This window comes from Pogoniulus pusillus, chromosome Z, assembly GCF_015220805.1.
Source record: "Pogoniulus pusillus isolate bPogPus1 chromosome Z, bPogPus1.pri, whole genome shotgun sequence".
In the NCBI taxonomy this organism is placed as follows: Eukaryota; Metazoa; Chordata; class Aves; order Piciformes; family Lybiidae; genus Pogoniulus; species Pogoniulus pusillus.
Window position 1 is genome coordinate 48,754,272 of NC_087309.1, and position 19,278 is coordinate 48,773,549.

General features: G+C 43.7%; 1 protein-coding gene across 1 annotated transcript in view; it reads left to right on the forward strand.

Annotated features, from left to right (window-relative positions):
• SERINC5 (serine incorporator 5) overlaps positions 1-18,426 on the forward strand; it is a 53,174-nt gene extending 34,748 nt beyond the window's left edge. Inside the window, exons 8-12 of the mRNA XM_064176504.1 lie at positions 1,760-1,886; positions 4,123-4,189; positions 9,223-9,262; positions 9,899-10,046; positions 11,477-18,426. Of these exons, the coding sequence (XP_064032574.1) occupies positions 1,760-1,886; positions 4,123-4,189; positions 9,223-9,262; positions 9,899-10,046; positions 11,477-11,624 (530 nt within the window). The 3' untranslated portion in view covers positions 11,625-18,426. The remainder of the gene's footprint in view (positions 1-1,759; positions 1,887-4,122; positions 4,190-9,222; positions 9,263-9,898; positions 10,047-11,476) is intronic.
• Positions 18,427-19,278: the final 852 nt, after the last annotated feature.

Sequence of the window (19,278 nt, forward strand, 5' to 3'; positions counted from 1 at the left end):
AGCTTAAGAAGTGTTTTCATGTGAACATGGAAGTTAATTTAGAAGGCATCTGAATTACTCATAAGACTTGAGACAGTGCAAAAGGAAGAAAAAAGAGGAAGAAAGTGATGTATGGTATTAAATCATTGGTCTTGTGTTATTTCATGCTTGTGACAGTCAGAAACCCTTCAGCAGTTAAGTGAATGTATGTATTGCAAGTGTATTTGTCAGAGTATGCTTCTAACATACTCTGTCAGACCTCCTGTATTAGATTTTTCTCCTTGACTTCCCAGGCCAGAAAAATCTTGTAGTTGTCATTTGTTCTCAGAGATGCTCCTTTCTCCCTGTGTTATAAACACTGTCATAATGGCAGGTTTTACTTCAGCATGTGCTGGAGAATGCATGGGGTGCTGGCACTTAGTGAGGCATCCCACGTTCTGTCACTCAGATTTGACATGAATTTACATAATACTGACTCATGCTTCAGGGAGGCGCTTTGAAACTGGGTACCTTGCAAATGTGCCACCTTGCAAATCATGGCTGGAGAAAATGCAGGCTACAGATACTTATTTAAAAAAAAATCCAAAAAACAGCCAAAAAGCAGAGTTACAGATATCTGAGAAGGAATGGACAAACAAAGGTTCATTCTTGAACCTGTGCCTTAGCTTTTTGGTGCCAAACAGTGGTCCTGCCTTGCTGCAGAGGCGTTGCTGATGGACTTAGGTAGAGAATTCTGCGCATCTCTGGCCAACGTGTTTCATGAAGGCTTGTCATCCCTTCTTTTGCTCCCACCTCCATGCTGTCTCAGCTGTGTGCTGATGAAGCTTTTTGTGCAACCCTGTAAGGCTATGCAAAATCCTCCTCCACCGAGTCAGGGGACTGATGGAGTTATTTTTAACCTGGTGTAGCTTTTGTTGCATTTTTCCCTCTGCCTCTAAAAACAGTCCCAGTGGTGTTGCAGTGTGGCTGCTGGAAGGAAAGAAAGATGGAGAGACAGCTTGTCTCGACCTTTTGGAGCTTTTGATTTGAAATAAAGTGCAGCTATAATCTCTTGCTTCAGGGTGGTGCTGCAGGCTACTACTCTGCCTTACCTTGATTCCAAGCAGACAGCAAAACGCCAGATGCACCCTGGAACATCAAGGACTGAACTGGTTTCATTTCAGGGACTTAGAAGTAGGATTTGTTTATATGTTAGGAAAATAATCTTGCTTGGGACCCAGAAGTAGTATTTGCTTTAGATGTTAAGATGAAATGTTGCCTGCAACAGGTGCAACTCCTTGTCTTTGGTCCTCTTTATATCAGTTTGAGAACAGAACTACACACCACTTTTTTTTTCCCACTTAGTATGGATGTCATAGTTGTCCCCAAGACACCCCTGCTGTCAAAAAAAATGATGGTCTGAGGTCTGTTACCATCTTGGTCTTACATGGCTGTGTAGTCTCAAAAGTAGTGTTGGTAAACTTCCAACTTCTTGTTTCTTAGTACACCCAGCAGCCTTTTTTTCCTTGTTGTGTTTCCATTAAACAAGTAATTTTAGTACCCTGTTAAACTGCATTTTTGTTTTGCCTGAAATGTTGAATCTGCCAAGTCATATGTGAAGAGTGTTTTTTATTTATGATCTTTAAAAAATATAGATAGAGGAAGCTGTAATGTACTTAACCCAGCGTCTGAAGTAATGAAAGTATTTCACTGAAAGCCTTCAGTCTGAAGACTGTTTTGAAATGCAGTGAGTGAAATGAGCATTGCTGACTGTTCTTTTTGTTTATTTTGTTTTGTGAAGTCCTGGATGAAAACAATCAGAACATCACAATCTGTGTACCTGAATTTAGTCAAGGCCTGCACAGAGATGAAAACCTGGTTACTGGCTTGGGTACTACCATTTTGTTTGGCTGTATTTTATATTCTTGGTAAGTCTGGAGGTCTGCACTTCCTTTACTATATGTTGTGGTCTAGCTAGTGAAGGCTTATAGCAGGCCTCATGAAGACAAAGTAATGGGTAGAAGCAGAATAGAACTGGGCTGTAAGGTTCATGTTCTCAGTTTCGCAGTGCTTAGATACATGAGCCAAATAATAGAGCTTTTGAAACAGATCTATTCCACGAAAGACAGATAGAACAGTTTGCATCTAGAGGTGGAGGAGAAAAAAAAATCACACAGAATCACATAGATTGTTAGGACCTGAAAGGGACCTTGAAGGATCATCCAGTCCAGCCCCCTTGCCAGAGCGAGATCACCTAGAGCAAGTCACACAGGAATGCATCCAGGCAGGTTTTTCAGTGTCTCCAGTGAAGGAGGCTCCACAGTTTGTCTGGGCAGCCTGTTCCAGTGCTTTACCCTCACGATGAAAAAGCTTTTCCATATGTTCATGTAAAACCTCCTATGCTCCACCTTGCACCCTTTGCCCCTTGTCCTATCATTGGACGTTGCTGAAAAGAGCCTGGCTCTGTCCTCCTGACACTCACTCTTTGCATATTTATAAACATTAAGGAGGTCACATCTCAGTGTCCTCTTCCTTGGCCTAAAGAGCTCCAGCTCCCTCAGTCTCTCCACGTAACAATGTTCCACACATTTTATCAGCTGGACTCTTTCAAGAAGTTCCCTGAGATCCTTCTTGAATTGAGGGCACCAGAATTGGATGCAATGTTCCAGATGTGGCCTCACCAGGGCAAACCAGAGCAGGAGGAGAACCTCTCTCAACCTGCTAACCACAGTCCTAACACATCCCAGGATGGCATTGGCCTTCTTGACCACAACAGCACATTGCTGGGTCATGGTCACCCTGTTGTCCACCAGGTCCTTGTTTCCAGCTGTCCATGATCCCAAACTCTCTCAGGATGCTTTGATTCTGCAATTTTTTTTTCTTTAAGAAAATTTCTATACAGTTATGTCCATCTAAAACTCTCTGAAATTTATGTAGCCTCCTGACAGAGGCTATAACTGTTCCACGAGAGTCTTTAAAACAAATGAAACTGTTTGGGAGGGTTCAAGTCTTCCTTTAAACAAGGGTTGAGCATGATACTGCTGTCAGGATTTGCCAGAAATATCCTGCTCCAAAAAAGCCTGTCTAGGCCAACATAGTTCTGATGTTCACCTTGTATTATTGCAGCTCAGATCAATAAATTAAATTGTGCTCCAGGATGTGGGGAGAGAGAGAGAACTGCTGTGAGTCTAAAGGTGATGTATCTCTTGGTTGTGCAGATTTCCAAAAGACAGCATTGCCTCTCTGCTTCAGGTTTTTGATTAGGTTCTGCTTATGAATCAGTCTACTTCTGAGTTCACATACTGAAACTCATTAACTTTGAACTGATAATGAGAGACTTTCTGAAGAGGTAGCTCAGCTATTCTTCTATCAGATATGTGTGTGTTCCACTTAATTCTGCTATCAAATATATGTATGTCATCTATTATTGATCTGGTTCACATTAGTGTCTCAGGAGAGTGTATTTGTGAAGACAGGCAGCCTTCATGTAGCCTACAGGAGAAGTGCACCATGTAGCTAGGGAGATGAGAAGGCCTTCAGGGGCAATGCTCAGGTAGCCTTGATGTGTACATCAGAGCATTAACACCCTGTGAGTAATGGGAAGTTTGCATTACACGTCCTGAAAGGAGAAGACTGGTAAAGAAGTGTTTCTAATCACAAGAAACCACAACAGATTCCCCCCTAGACAACTACAGCCATGCAAGGCAGTGATTTCCAGCAACTGGCATGCTCACAACAGTGATTGGTTATTCACTTTTGAAACTGACTGACCAATGGCCTGTTTATTCACTGGCAAAGTCTCTGCAGAAATGCTGAGTGAGGTTAATATGAAAGTACTGGCTGTGCACAGCAGGAGACATCTCTTCTGAATTGCATATCGGAGCACTTAGCTATTTGGTGCTGTCTGGTGGTGATGAATTCAGAGCTGACCTATTTTCAAGCTTGTGATTCAGCCTGAGTTGGCCATTGTTTGTCTGTCAGGCTGGTTTCTACTTGTGCAGAAAAAAACCTTACACATGCTTAGCATCTGATGCTATATCCAGGCAAATACTTAGCTTAGACATGGAAGTAAACTCATTAATGTTTGCTGTGGTGTTAAAAAATCACCATGCTGGGTTTATACATTTGCCAAGGGTTTTGACACTTACTGTTTTTTCTTTCTAGTTTAACCTCAACAACACGTGCAAGCTCAGAGGCCCTGAGGGGAATATACGCAGCGCCTGAAACTGAAGTGAGTTCTGCCTTCCGCCCACAGGATTTCTGTGCAGACTTCCCCATGTGCTTTTCTTGCAGTTGTTTGCATGGCTAAGTTATCTGTAATTAGGTGAGGACGAAAAGTTTGCTCATAGCTATGTGCCTCTGGGTAGGTAGCTATGTCCACACTGGCCTTCTGCAGCTGCCTTTCTCCTGCCTCTGCCTCTCTGCGACCTCCTGCTGCTGTTGCTCCTGATAAGCACATGGCTTGGGCCTGCTACACGTGGCCAGACCTGCTACCTCATGTGGGGGCCTGCATCCAAGGAGAATCCATTTAATCCACTGCCATCCAACCTGATTTTGTACATGTATGTCTATATATGTTCCTTTCCCTGATACCTCTGTAACTTTCTCTTCCTTAAATACCTTTTTATTTTTTGTTTAGAAAGTAACTTTTTGTTTTGTTTTGTTTAACTTCCCAAATCAGTACAAGGCTACTCTTGGCTTGGCTTACCCTTTTATTTCTTGTCTTGCCTGATTTTTTTCCACATGGGTATAGGGCGAAAGAGGAGGCAACTTGAATTCTGTTCTGTTGGGTTTTTGGGCTCCAGGAAAGCTTGAAGGGCCACAGAAGATTGGCCGGTAGCTGGTCTCGTGGAGATGCCCTTATATACTGAAATAATTGGAGACTTTTGCAGTTGATAACATCATGCAGACTTCTTGTAAATACTGCTTGTGCCATGCAAGCTCATGTCTTCTCATTTAAAAGAAGAGTCTGCTGGGTTCTGGAGATCACAGAATCAGTCAGGGCTGGAAGGGACCACAAGGATCATCTAGTTCCAAACCCCCTGCCATGGGCAGGGACACCCTACCCTACATCAGGCTGGCCACAGCCCCATCCAGCCTGGCCTTAAACACCTCCAGGGATGGGGCCTCAACCACCTCCCTGCACAACCCATTCCAGGCTCTCACCACTCGTATGGTGAACAACTTCCTCCTCACATCCAGTCTGAACCTGCTCATCTCCAGCTTTGCTCCATTCTCCCTAGTCCTGTCACTACCTGATATCCTGAAAAGTCCCTCCCCAACCTTTTTGTAGGCTCCCTTCAGATCCTGGAAGGCCACAAGAAGGTCATCTCAAGCCTCCTCTTCTCCAGACTGAACAGCCCCAACTCTTTCAGGCTGTCCTCATAGGAAAGGTGTTTCACCCTCTGATCATCCTCATGGCCCTTCTCTGGACATGCTCCAACATGTCCACATCCTTCTTGTAATGGGGGCTCCAGAACTGGACACAGTACTCCAGGTGGGGTCTCACCAGAGCAGAGTAGAGGAGGAGAATCACCTCCCTCTGCCTGCTGGCCACACTTCTCCTGATGCAGCCCTGGATCTGGTTGCCCTCTGGGCTGCAAGTGTACACTGCTGGTTCATGTTGAGCTTCTCATCCACCAGCAGCCCCAAGTTTCTCTCCTCAGGGCTGCTCTCCAGCCACTCACTGCCCAGCCTCTATTTGTGCTTGGGATTGTCCTGACCCAGATGCAGGACCTTGCACTTGGTCTTGTTGAACCTTATGAGGTTGGCTTGTGCCCACCTCTCCAGCCTGCCCAGGTCCCTCTGGATGGCATCTCTGCCCTCCAGTGTGTCTGCTGCACCACACAGCTTGGTGTCATCAGCAAACCTGCTGAGGGTGCACTCAGTGCCACTGATCACTGAGGGACTCCACTTGTCACTGGCCTCCACTTGGACATGGACCCATTGACAGCCACTCTTTGGGTGCGGCCATCAAGGCAGTTCCTTATCCATCTCATGGTCCACCAATCAAACCCATGTGTCACCAGCTTGGAGACCAGGATGTGGTGTGGGACAGTGTCAAAGGCCTTGAACATTTCTTGAACATTTTCAGTTCTGATCACCTTTGTTCTCATAGCAATTGACAGTGATCCCAGGTTCCTATCTGTTATTCCCACACATGAGTACTTTCGTTTTGCCTAGAGTTTCATTTTGAATTATACTTCTTTTCCCTATTTCAGCAGTGAAGTTTTCTTCATTCTACCTGCCAGTTTCTTTGGCTGCTTTCTCCTGGGAACACTCAGAAACACTGGGGAATGAGGTTACCCCGTTATTTAGGCTTGCTAGTGTTGCTCTTAACGTGTGCAGGCGAATGGGGGATGAAATCTCCATCCCTAGATCTCACTGCTGGTGCTACTTGCATCTGCACTTTTAAATTCTGTTTTTCCAAGTCTTTAATCAGAGTGTCTGTGAGAATCCAAACACGCACGAGTGTCTGCTTATTGGTGTTTGGAGCAGCTGGGCGTGAGGAGGCAAAGGGTATTTCACACTGGGAGCATGTCAGTGCCGGAGGAGCTTCCCTCTGACTGGACAGTACAACCAGGTGGGGGTGCTGGTGCCAGCGCTCAGGAGCTAAGTGACTGGCGGCTCGCAGGTGGGCAGCCTACCAGCAGGCTGATCCTTAAGCACCGGGACATGTGCAGCCCATCTTGAGCAGACAGGGCAAGACCTGTACCTTCCTGCCCTGTGCTGATGAAGGGAATGGTGAGGAGAAAACTGGCACAGCATGACCAGTGGAAGTGGATGTGGCCCCGTCGCTGGGAAGGCCCTGCTCGTCTGATGCAGTGCTTGCTGACAGGATTATTTCCAGATGGTTTGGTTTTAAAGAGCAGTATGAGAGCCACAGAATGCGAATACAACAAAATGACTGGCGAAGAACAACTAATTGCGCTCTAATTACCTTCCCTGTGGCGAACGGCCTTTGTCCACTGGCCAAGAGTGTGAAAGCAGTTCTGCAGTTGCTTGTGGTGTGCAGAGGGTCTGTTGGCCTCTGTGCCATACACACAACTGAGCATTAGGAGAGGCTAGCACTACGTGAGCCAGCATCACTTGTTTCATCACCCTGTGTGTGCAGGGACTTGCTTGCAGCCATTTGAGGGAAGAGTTTGAGGCAGTGCTTCAGAATGTGAGTGCAACCCAGGGGGAGCTGGCGAGTAGGTGAGTACGAGTCACAGCGGGAGGAAGAGACACAGAATAAAAGGGTTTATTTAAATGCTTAGCCAGTGTCTTAAAGAATGAACTTTTGGACTTTTCATGAGTTTATGGACTCAGTGGGTAGGTGTAATCACAGATATACAGGGTAAAAGCTGCCATTTGGTGTTTCTGCTGGTCACTTTACCTTGAGGGCTTACTGTCTGGTTTTTGGAGGCGTGAGGAAAACTTGCATCTGGCCTGTGCCAACTGAGGAAGGAGTCTAGAGTACAAAGTGTAAAATTGCAGGGGTTCATACGTGTGAGGTGTACCAGACAAACTGGAGCACCCAGATTGTGGTTTTACACAGGGTCTTTGTAGCCTTTGAGCATCCAGGTTATTCAAGCATTAAGTGATTTGACTAATCCTTTAACACCCACACCACTGATTATTAGTCATAACAAAACTTTGCAAAACAACCGTGTCTCTGCATTATCCTTGCTGTTTGTCTATGATCCAGACATCCGTGGAGTCAGTCTTGTGATAGTTACTAATCAATGATGGATGGTTTCAGAGACATGTTATAGCGCCTGGGAAGCTGGCATTATCTTGTTGTCCTGTTGTCCAGGACTACCTTTTATCATGCATGGATAGTTCTAAGCTTCCAAGATGCTAATCCTTATTGCCAGGGCCAGGCTGATTTAGGATTGTTTTACTTAAGTCTCCAGTGAAAGTCTCTGCCTTGTTACATTGCAGTGTGTACTGTGAACTGATAAATATTAACAAAATTAATGCACTTTCATCCTCTGAAGACTGATTCATTTATTAATTCATGAAGGGAATTTTCCTGACAGGGTTAATTGTCTTCATCAAACCACAACAATTAATCCTAGAGTAGGATTTTATCAGAACAAAGAATGTTGATGACACACTACTGAAAGTGCTGACTTGCACTGTGATCTGGTGCAGAAAGTGTACTTGCGTATTTACTGGGCGAACACCACCCTTTTCCCATTTACTTTACCCCTCAACACAAGGAGAATCAATTTCATCTTTCCTTTTTTCCATCAATTAAAAAAAAAAAGTTCAAAAAAATCTTAATTTAAATGAAGCAGTAAACCCAGCTTCCTGCTTTTACTCATTCTGTCTCCATTTCAGCAACATCTTGCCAAGGTAAGCGTTTCTGACTTAAACTTGTCCAGTTGCCGTTTCCAACCTATGTGTCAGGGTTTGAAGGGTTTTAATTTCAATGAAGAATTTTTAACTTAAAAAGCACCTAGATGCCAGTCTGAAGAAGTAGTTCCCTTCTGAACACCAGAGGTCACAGCACGTGACCACTTTACTGTGTCTTTTCCACCATTTTGTTATAATCATTTGAACTAGTGTTTGACAATGAGTTATGTAAAATGGGTACAGTAATTCCTGAGGAATGCCTAATTTGCTCCAAAGCTTACTGAGCAGGTTTTTCTGAAGCTTAGAAACTCTCCTTGTGAGCTATTTGGCAAACCCTAATTTTATTTTTTGCCAGTTGGAAATGCAAACCAAGCTCTTCCAATTCAGTGCTTATTATGAAGATAGAACAGATCATGAAATCATATAATCAACCCGGTTGGAAAAGACGTTGAAGATCATCCAGTCCAGCCTATCACCCAGCCCAACCTATCACCCAGCCCTGTCCAGTCAACCAGACCATGGTGCTAAGTGCCTCATCCAGGCTTTTCTTGAACACCTCCAGGGACGGTGACTCCACCACCTCCCTGGACAGCCCATTCCAATGGCAAATCACTCTCTCTGGCAAGAATTTTCTCCTAACATCCAGCCTCCCCCAGCACAACTTGAGACTGTGTCCCCTTGTTCTATTGCTGGTTGTCTGGGAGAAGAGACCAACCCCACCTGGCTACAGCCTCCCTTCAGGTAGTTGTAGAGAGCAATGAGGTCACCCCTGAGCCTCCTCTTCTCTAGGCTAAACAACCCCAGCTCCCTCAGCCTCTCCTCTTATGGCTTGTGTTCCAGGCCTCAAGATCTTCCTTCTCCAACTGTTCTGCCTCTTTTCTGTAGCACAGGCTCTTACCCTTCCTATTTTTCATTTCACAGGTAGCTCGTTGCTGCTTTTGCTGCGTGCCTGATGGAGATGGTAATTACATTTTCGCTGCACAATCTACTTCTCTTGTGGCTTTCAGACCTAAGCCAAGGGAGTAAGGACACAGCTGCAGGTGGAGAGCTGCTTGTATCCTCATTCTGTAGTATATCAGACTGAATGAAGCAACAGAAGTGCTTAAAGTTAAGTTACAGAAGGAAGAGAGGCAGGAATGCTATTTTAGAATCTAGCTAAGTTAATTTCACTTCCTGCCTAAGAACAGGATAGTTAATAATCCCTTGAAGGACATTGCATTGCTGCAATGCACAAAGAGTAATTTCTGCTCTTTGCATACTTCTAGGTGTAACTGACTGCTGGATTTTTGGCTCATCAGCTCTGCAGAGGCTACTGTTTAGGAGTGAATTAGGAAGGGAGCATCCTTACCAGAAGAATAGTGTACGTGTAGAACAATTTAAATGGCCTGAATGCTTGAAAACGTGGCCCAGGAAGCTGAAACAGGGCAGGATTTCAGTGGCAGCCAAGCTTGGGCCCATGCCCTGAGGGCAAGAAAATGTTGAACAGTTGCTTTTCTGCATCACACCTCGGATGTTTTGCTGTGTTCTTCATGAAACTAGCTGCCCTTTTGAGTTCTCATTAAATTTACAACAGCTTTCTTGCTCTTGTCTCTTACAGCTGATGCTGAAGAGCACACTGCAAGTAGGGGAGGCCAGACTGTGATTTATGATGAGAAGAAAGGCACGGTGTACAGTTATGCCTACTTCCACTTTGTTTTCTTCTTGGCTTCGCTCTACGTGATGATGACAGTAACTCACTGGTTTCAGTAAGTGTGTTTCTTTAAAGCTGATAAGCTGTGTTGAGAGGGGAAGGGATGTGAATGGAAGCTTCTGCTATTAGTGTGCCTCCTCTCCTTAAGTATAAAGCTGGAAGAGATATTGGAATTCTTTCCTGGGTGATTCTTGAGCAAAATCTAAAAAGGGCTGCTCCCATTTGCCTTGTGCCTGGGATCACTCAGTTTGGGAACACTCAAAAGAACACGTCAGTCAGAAAGTCCTTAAGATCTCTGCAATTGTGTTTCAGCCTTTCTCCTCCACTTCTCATGAGGGCATAACTCATGAACCACAGTAGAGAGAGTGACAACTGAGGTTGCATGGCTCTGCACATAGCCTCAAATGCCTCAGTGCTCCAAGATGTAAGAGAAACATTTCCTATTTATGTTCCTGATTTTTAGCCTAGATTTTAAGACCTGGTACAGTACTCAGAGCAACAGCTACAGGTGTGGTGGTTTGGGTGTTACCCGCCCCCCCCCCCCCCCCCCCCCCCCAGCTTTGGAAATCACCCAGACTAGACTCAGCAGCTCTGGAAATTGAATGAAGCTTATATTTACAGCTTAGCACAATATACAAGCAGACGTTTAAAATTTATATACAGTTCTATACAGAAATATACAAGTTAAAAGGTAATAGAGAAACACAACAGACCTCCCAGAAACCTGAGTCCCCAGGAGGGCTTTCAACCACCCTTCCACCTTCCTCCCACCCCTCTACCTTACTCAAGATCTTGCCTTATGTTTAAGGTAGCCCGGAGGGTCAGCCAGGGGTGTTAGGAAGCAGATGAATTAGTCACACAGACGGCAGGTTAGGTTAGAGGGAGAGAGAAGTTCAGTCCAAAGCCCAGACAGCAACTGTGTTACCCTGATAATACTGTGCCTATGAGTGAAGCAGACATCACCATTGTTTTCTCCTCACAGCCTGTAATCTAATTCTTCTCACCAAAACATTCTAGCTAGCTTCAAACTAGCACAACAGGCAATAGTGTTAATTAATGATTTTTGACAACTCTATTTAATCTAAAAATTCATGCATCTGACAACTTAGTCTGTCACCGATTAACCCAATTTTACATGACGAGAAATAATTTATCTGTGCCTCACTTGCAGAAGTCATATCATGACAAATTATCCCCTACCTACAGAAACTCACAGAAGTAGCAAGAGAGGCCAGGCATGTGGTTTAACACTTGACCCTTCCAGAAAAAAATCACAACACAAAAATCAAGAAAACAGAGTAAAATCAAGAAAACAGAGTAAAATCAAGAAAACAGAGTAAAATCAAGACTCATGTACTTGCTGTAGGGAAAGGTATGAGCAGTTGTGCCTGCTGGCTGTGACCCACTTGTGAAAACAGGGGACACTGCAGTCCCAGTTATGAATACCGAGTTCATTGCTTCTGTTTGTTTGTTTTTTCTTAACAGTTATGAAAGTGCTCAGATCGAAAAATTCTTCACTGGAACCTGGTCCATCTTCTGGATTAAGATGGCGTCCTGTTGGGTTTGTGTCGGTCTGTACTTGTGGACTCTCTTGGCTCCGCTCTGTTGCCCAGCCAGGGAGTTCTCAGTGTGAACACTGCGACCATCCTTCTGTGGTTTTAATTTCTTTTTCCCCCCGCTCTGTTACAAATAAAATACAAGAGTCATTTTGTAATGAGGAAACCCCTACTTCCAGCAATCTACCAGTTAGTCACTTTTTAGTCAGACTAAACAAATGGTCAGAGACTTTTTTACTGGTTTTTAATTGTCACAAGCATTGCCCAAAGGAACAAATCCCTTTCTAAAGCTTTGTAGTGCCGATGCGCGGAGTGTAGGAATCTGTTGTTGTGAATACTGACGATCTTTCTCTGGCTTCATTGGCAAGGAAAAAAACCATGATAATCATGATGCAGGTTTACCCTGATGTACCTTCTTCCTTGCTGTGGACGCTAGAATGTCTTCTAGCAAATATGCATTCCTTTTTTATACTCTTTTATTAGCACTGTCTTTTACAGTTTGCAGCGACGATCCAGACCGCCGTTTTGTACAGCAGGTCATCGTTGTTAGTAGTATCCAGACAATTTTTCTTTTCCAAAAACATAACTAAATACTTCTATGGAAAGAGAATATGTAAGAATCTGATTGCCAAAGCACCTACTAAAAGTTGTTTATCTAAATACTAAATATATTTAAGTTATTGTATACTGAGATTGAGAAAGGAATGTACCAATGATAATAGAGTATTTATTCTATTATAACTTTAAAAAGCACCTGAATATTTTGTGCAGTTCAGATCTAGTCCAGTTGTTAGCAGAAGGGGATTTCTTACACATAAGTTTTAAAACTGGATTCTGTCCAACTTGGCTTTGCTGGCACACTGCAAGTTGTGTGTACTGCACAGAGATTTAAGATATGGTGCATTCTTTATTCAGAACGTTTGCTGTGGAGAAAATGCTAAACACAGGCCTGCTGCCAGTCGCTGTTCAATTTAAAAGTGGAGTGCTCGTTTACTTTTCTACCCTGCTATTTCAGCTCGTCTCTAAAGATCTTCCAGCATCTCCAGTTCTGTTTCCATTACTAATTTTGTAATATTTTAAATGCTTTGATGGTCCAAAAAGGACTGTAATGTGTCATCTTCCTTTTCTGCCTGTGTTGGTTGGAAAGCATTCTTACTAACTGCTGTATTTTCATACTCCTCTGTTTCCTGTTGGGATGGAATTGAGCCAAGCAAACCATTAATGGAGAATAACCTTGCTGTTGTGTATGCCTATTCCAAGCAGTGGAGTGGGCAGTCAGAAAAACAAAACCAGATGACACAACTGCAACAGCAGCTGCCATAGTACAAGTTACTGACTTGACAATGTTAAACCCTACCGTATTGCTTTTATTTGCTTTAAGCAGGTGATTTGGTGGCAGAATGACAGCTCAGATGCCCTAAAAGCTGAATAAAGTTGAACCCACTATTGGTATTCACATTCCAGTGGGATGAATTTATGACTTAATGCTAGTCCCAGAGGTTTTGTCTCCTCTCTCTTTTTCTAAGCAAAATCAACTGATTTAGTAGTTCTTCTTTTTGAAATAAGATGGAGCCTTAAATCTTCACCCAGTGCTTTCTGCAAAACAAAGAAAAGCACAAGAGAGAGGCCAGTGAGATGGCCAGAATATTTGCATGCCTTATTTTTTCTGCTGCAATAACTGCTGGCTAATGTACACCTGGTAAGTAATCCTAATACAGCAGATCTCTATTCTGCTTGGTTTCATTATCATTTTTAACTGCCTCATTGCTGTGGTATTCTTGGGCTCCTGTCCTGTTTGGAGCTTGCCAGGAGTATGATCTTCACAAGCCCATGCACTCTTACCTCAAATAAAATCTGCAGGTCTGCAGTTCTGTGTACTTACACCACCTACCCCAGTGATTAGAAGACTCAAAATACATCTCTTAGGAAATGTGAGGGAAGGAGGGGGCTGCCCAGAGATGACTCTTGCTGCTCTTCTTGTTTGTGCTTAGGGGGAAAAAAAAGCAGTTGAAGCTTAGCTTTGACATTGAGTTAGAAAGACAACAAAGAACTCTGAAGAAAGAAGCAGATTTTTTCTTTCCTTTTGCCTCCACTGGAAGGTTCTGATCTTGCCAAGAGCTCTGCTAGTGTGAGGGCCTGTGACTGTGTTTCTGCCTGCATTTGGAGTCTAGCCACACAGATTCTTCTGCTCCAGAAATAGGCCTTTGTTAACACGTTTGCAATCTAGAAGCCTTTATCTGTCCCATCGCTAAGATAAGAGCTTATAGACTGTGCAGTGATGACTAACAGTTGTCCCACCTAGCTCACAGCAGCTATTCTCACGAACAGTCTTGATCCAGCACTGCAGCTCTGAGTTGCAGCTGAGATAGCCCAGGCTCTTGTGCCTCCCTTCATGAGTGCTGTTCCCTAGAGAAGATTGCAATATTTGTCTTCTAGTGTAGTATCTGTTGTACTATGAGAAACCAAACAGATTTAATTTTAAATTATCAGTGTCTTTTTTTTTTTTTTCTAACAGAATGATGTAGGCAAGAAGCTCTGCAGAAGATGTGCAGGATTTCAGAGTGTAGGGCAGAGAATGGTAACTGTGCTCTGGTTCTGATAGCAGGCATCCCAGTCTTAAATGTAGATGATCTTAATGCATATCTTGGCCAATGGATGTTCTTCTTCGTTTACAAAAATATGTATTTTATGTAGGCATTATCTGCCTGCATAAGGACTTCCCGTACCTCTTTGTTCTCTTTTGTGTGGGTTTGCTTTTTTGGGTTTGTTTCCTTTTTTGTTTGTTTGGGGTTTTTAATAGTTTGCACTTAAGGAAATAGGTTTTGCTCAGAGGAAACAGGGTTGTGAGAGGAAAGGACACAGGGAGGCATGGGTCCGTTCTTCTAACACAGCGTTCACCTCATGTTGTTGCTCTTAGTAGAATGCTTTGGGTTGGAAGAGACCTTTAAAAGTCATCTAACCCAGCTTCTCTGCAGTGAGCAGGGACATCTTCAACTAGATCAGGTTACTCAGAGCATCATCCAACTTAACCTGGAACGTTTCTAGGCATCCACCACCTCTCTGGGCAACCTGTTATGGTGTTTCACCATCCTAATTGTGAAAAGTTTATTCTGTATATGTAGTCTGAGTCTGTGCTCTTTAGTTTAAAACTATTACTTCTTGTTCTGTCTGAATAGGCCCTACTAAAAAGATTGTGCCCATCTTTCTTATAGCCCCCTTTTAAGTACACAAAGGCTGCAGTAAGGTCTCCATTTTTCCTGGCTGAACAACTCCAATTCTTGTAGCCTTTCTTCACAGGAGAGGTGTTCCCAACCCTCCATTCTTCCCTTCCACCAACTCTTAACCTTATGCATCTGGATCTGTGGCTGTATGTATAGTGTGAGTGGGGCTGTATCTGCTTTTGGACAAATGTTGTGGGAAAAGACCCCAAAAATAACTCTGGGGATCTTTGTGTCCAGGCTGTGGTGCCAGATGCAGTGATGGTTCTCCAGGGCTTCCTAAGGAGTCGGTAACTGGTGGCAGCTGGTTGCGCAAAGCCTCAGGTTCTTGAGTGAGGCACAGCTTCCTGCTGACAGGACAAACGTGACAGCCTTGGCCATTTGCTGTAAAATCTGTATGGTGAACTTGCAACTACTTAATAAAATCCTCATCTAGGGTCAAGGATTCAAATGCCCAGTTCATAGATTCCAAATGGTTCATGCGAATGGGCTTTTAAAACCTTTTGAAGAAGTGCCTTCATACTTCCTGCTGTGACAGCTAATAGTTCAAGTGGCACTGGAGCTGAAAAACCTGAACTGAGCCTCTGAATAGGTGGTGCTTCCTTCTGTGTTACACTGGTCTGTACACAGCATACTTATATCTGTAGTGCATGTGGAAAATCAAATAGTTAGTGTTTGACAAACCTCTGGGGATGAGACTTAATTCAATTAGTACTGTGCCGTGGAATTAAAACTGGGAAAACCCACAGGCAGCCTGGTGCTTTTGGAAACAAATAACAGGTGTGGCTTATGTTTATGGTTGAAGAGTTAACTTTCTTTCCCCATACCTGAAGTGCAGGTGAGCGCTTTGTTTGAGGCAGTTACCTGTGCAGTGTCTGTCCTGCCTGGTGCCATGGTGGTTCATTGAATTCATTCTTGAACTTAAGTGAGCAGTGCAGTGTTTCTGGCTTCTTGCATTTTCGGGCTGTGTGAAGTGAGGAAGCTGTTGTTACAAAGACAGGAAAAACTAGAGAACGTATCCTGTATTGAATTTCCTCCAGCTAGAGCTGGGCTTATGCTGTCCTTTAAAGGGCTCTGGGAGGAACAGAACTTACTTCCGCTGGGAAAGTGAAACAATTTTTTTGTCCTTTTTCTACATTTTTGAATTTGCTATTATAAGACAGGTTGTTTGGAGCCTTGCCGCTGCACTGACAGTTGAGACTGGGACAATGTTAGGTTTTCTTATCAAGGTGACTCAGACCTGCAGTCGTGACTGATACTTTGGGACAAATCAATGGGACAGACTCGGAGAGCAAGTCTCTGAGTTCAGATAGCTGGACTAACAACTAAGGCCATAAAGTGTTGAGAAGGTGCAGAAGGCAGATGAACATGCTTGTTTGCAGTGGATCATCTAGCTCCTCAGAGCATGCTGATTGCTAAGTAGGGAACTCTGCTGAGATCACACAACGTATTTTTCACTTGTTTCTGATACTCTTTAGTTTTGTACTTCAAGAACTTCCATGAGGTTCAAAAAGCTCGTGTTTCCCATCTGAGTTGGTAAATCCTGGCTGGGTTGGAGCACTGCCATGTGAAACGGGTAATTCAGTGTTGCTGTGTGCGTGCAGTCCAGAGAGAGGGCTTAGCCCTGCATGGAATCATAAACACCACCTTCAGTTCATTTGTGTTGTGCTGTAGCTCCTTTCTGCGCACCTAGAAGCGCTTCAAGGTGGTAAGTTATGCACAGATAACTGCTTCTGTCAGCCACTGATGCAGCCATTTCTGGGCTAGAGTGTTGCTATTTCAGTGAAGCAAATGTTGCACTTGTGGGGAAAAAAATAAGAAAAGCTGTTTTTAACAGTTCTCTGATTCTGACCTGGAGAGTTTAGGGCACTCAAGACATCACTGCTTGAACATGGGCTAGCTCACAGTGAGCATCTCTGAACAGCTTGGTGACAAAATAATCCACTGAATGCTTTCAAAGTAAAGATTTTACAGCGTAAACCATTAGGCTTTTCTCCTAAATGAGTTGATGTAGCAAAATACCACAAGGTTGTACCTTTGTGGTGTGAGATAATCTGCAGCTAAAATTCTGCTTTCCTCATTTCTTCCAGGCTGTAGAAGCAATGTCTTTTTCTTGCAGGCTGTATGTACTCATTTTATTTGTCTTTTTCTCCTACTTGGATCTTTTTTTTTCAATGGCATTGTAAACCTGGTTCACTCGCATTCTGCTTCCTGTTAAGTGGAATGTCTTTGGTGCTAGAAAATAGCAAAGACTTCTTTGCCAGCTCTTGTTGACCTTTTTTATAGCAGGACAACCTGCTATGTTAAAGCAAAGGCTCATGGTTTATCATGTGGATCAGTTTTCGTGTATGAAAACTGCTGCTTTGGTTTCTGAAGTGGCCTATAAGTTCTTGTGGGAGGAAACCCCATAATCAGCACCATGACATTGTACTTCGTGTTTTCAGTTTTGTAAACAGTAGTTTGAGCTGAGTGTTTCACCTGACTGTACAAGGGAATGGACAGAGAAAGCTGTGGCTTTTTTGTACTCCGTAGCAGATTACATAGCTTGGGAGCTGGTATGTCTCTGTCTTTTCACCAAGTGCCCTTGTCCACTGCGGGTGGGGATACAGTCACACAGTACGCAGGGTTCCAAGTAGAAACTGTTGGAGACTGATAGGACAGATGCTTTCTAATGCCCAAAGAAACTCTCTGGGTTTCAAGTAGGCCCTACATCTGTTTTTGATCATTTGCTCTCCTCAAACCTGGTTCAAACTCATTCCATACCTGCTGAATAATGTAGTTGGTTTTTAAATGTTGGGATTTATTTCGGATAAAGCCACACTGGCTTCCCCCATGAGCCAGTCTCCGATAGCTCTCAATGCCATAGCATACAGCCATATAGACAGATTTGTTCAGAACCACACTCATCAGCTTTGGAATCACTCCAGCAGTGTAATGCTGCCAGGGCTTTTTCTCACCCAGAGCTGTGGGGTGCGGCACTGCAGCCGTGGTTTTGCCAAAGCAGCTCAGTGCGAAGCCAGGAAGGATTTTGGAAAGCTATGGGAAATGGGAAAGCTATGGGGAAATAATGTCTTGTTAGTCATACCTGAGCTTTACTTTTTCCTCTTATTGATATGCCTCCAGGTGCTTAGGTGTTGTTGGACATCCATGCAGATGTTAAGTGAAAATTAACCTTCAGAGAAAAGAGTTCATCTTGTCTTAACAAGAGCTGAGAAAATATTTACTTGGAACATATGGGTTCAGTGTCTGCTTTTTTGTTTACCAGCAGTAAGTGCTGTTCACTCTCCTATATGCCATGATAGAAAACTGGATGCAAAGTAGTCAAAATGTAATGATGATGGGGATTTAAATATTTTTCAATGGAACTTTTGGTGTGTATGTGTGGTTTTTATTCTATTAAGCTGTAGCCTAGTGAAGTGGAGGGTTTGCTCATTTAACATTTTTTGCAGGTGTTTGTGATCCGTAGTAACTAACACTTTTAACTTTTAAGGACTGTTAAAAGATTTCAGAGTTGTCAGCTCTTAATTGTAAAATAGCCAACAGCTTTGCCTTTTTAAAGCATGTCATTGGTTTTTATGGGCACTTCCTTTTGTATACTGGGTGAATGTATTGTTATAGATTCAGTGTTTAATGGACCAATAAAGTTTTTCTTACATTTGAAGTTAACTGTTGTGGTACACAGAATCTGACAAGTCGGCTCACTCAAGGAGAAGCTGCATAAATACCATGAGCTAAGCCGTGTAAACTGGTTGATCTCTTTTTGTTTATTACATTTCAGCTTTGTTTAACAACAGGACAAGTTTGCCTGCGGGATGTTACTTCATGGCTTTGCTGTTTATATTATTTTCATGTTCCTCCAGAGCATGATCTCGGAAGATGGCAGGTTACACAGCTTTGTCTGTCATCTCTGCTGTGTACTGTTCAGCTCTCTGAGGTGCGTCCAGACGTCTCTGACTGCAAACAAAGTGTTTTCCAGGCCAACTGTAGCACTGAAACCTCTGCAGTTGTCTGAAACAAGGAGCTCTGGGTTTTTTTCTTCCTATATTCGCCCAGAGAGTGGGGTGAAGGCTGCCCAATTTGAGACTTAGATCCACACCAGAGAAAAGTGCTGCATCTCCATGGATATTGGGCCTTTGCTTCTCACCATCCATATTCAGGCTGTTGTGGAGTCCTGGGTTTGCGTGTGCCAGCAGAAGCTCACCTGCTGGCACTGCTTGCCCCTACAACTTAGAGCTGACCGGACCCACAACAGGATGTCAGTTCCAGAAACTGCTGACCAAGTGTTGAAGGGTCAAATGGCAACTGCATTGTGCTCTGGTGCACAAGGGAGTTCTGGTGCGTGTAGCTTGATGCTGGTGCTGTGCTGTGCGCTTTGACTGAGATGCAAGGCAGAGAGGAGTTCCTAAGTGGTGCCAGGGCTCTACAAGAGCTGACCACCTTTGCTGACCAGCTGACCACTGCTCTGCCTACCTCTGCCCTCACCCCACCCTGCAGCATCACTGGTTTTTCAAAT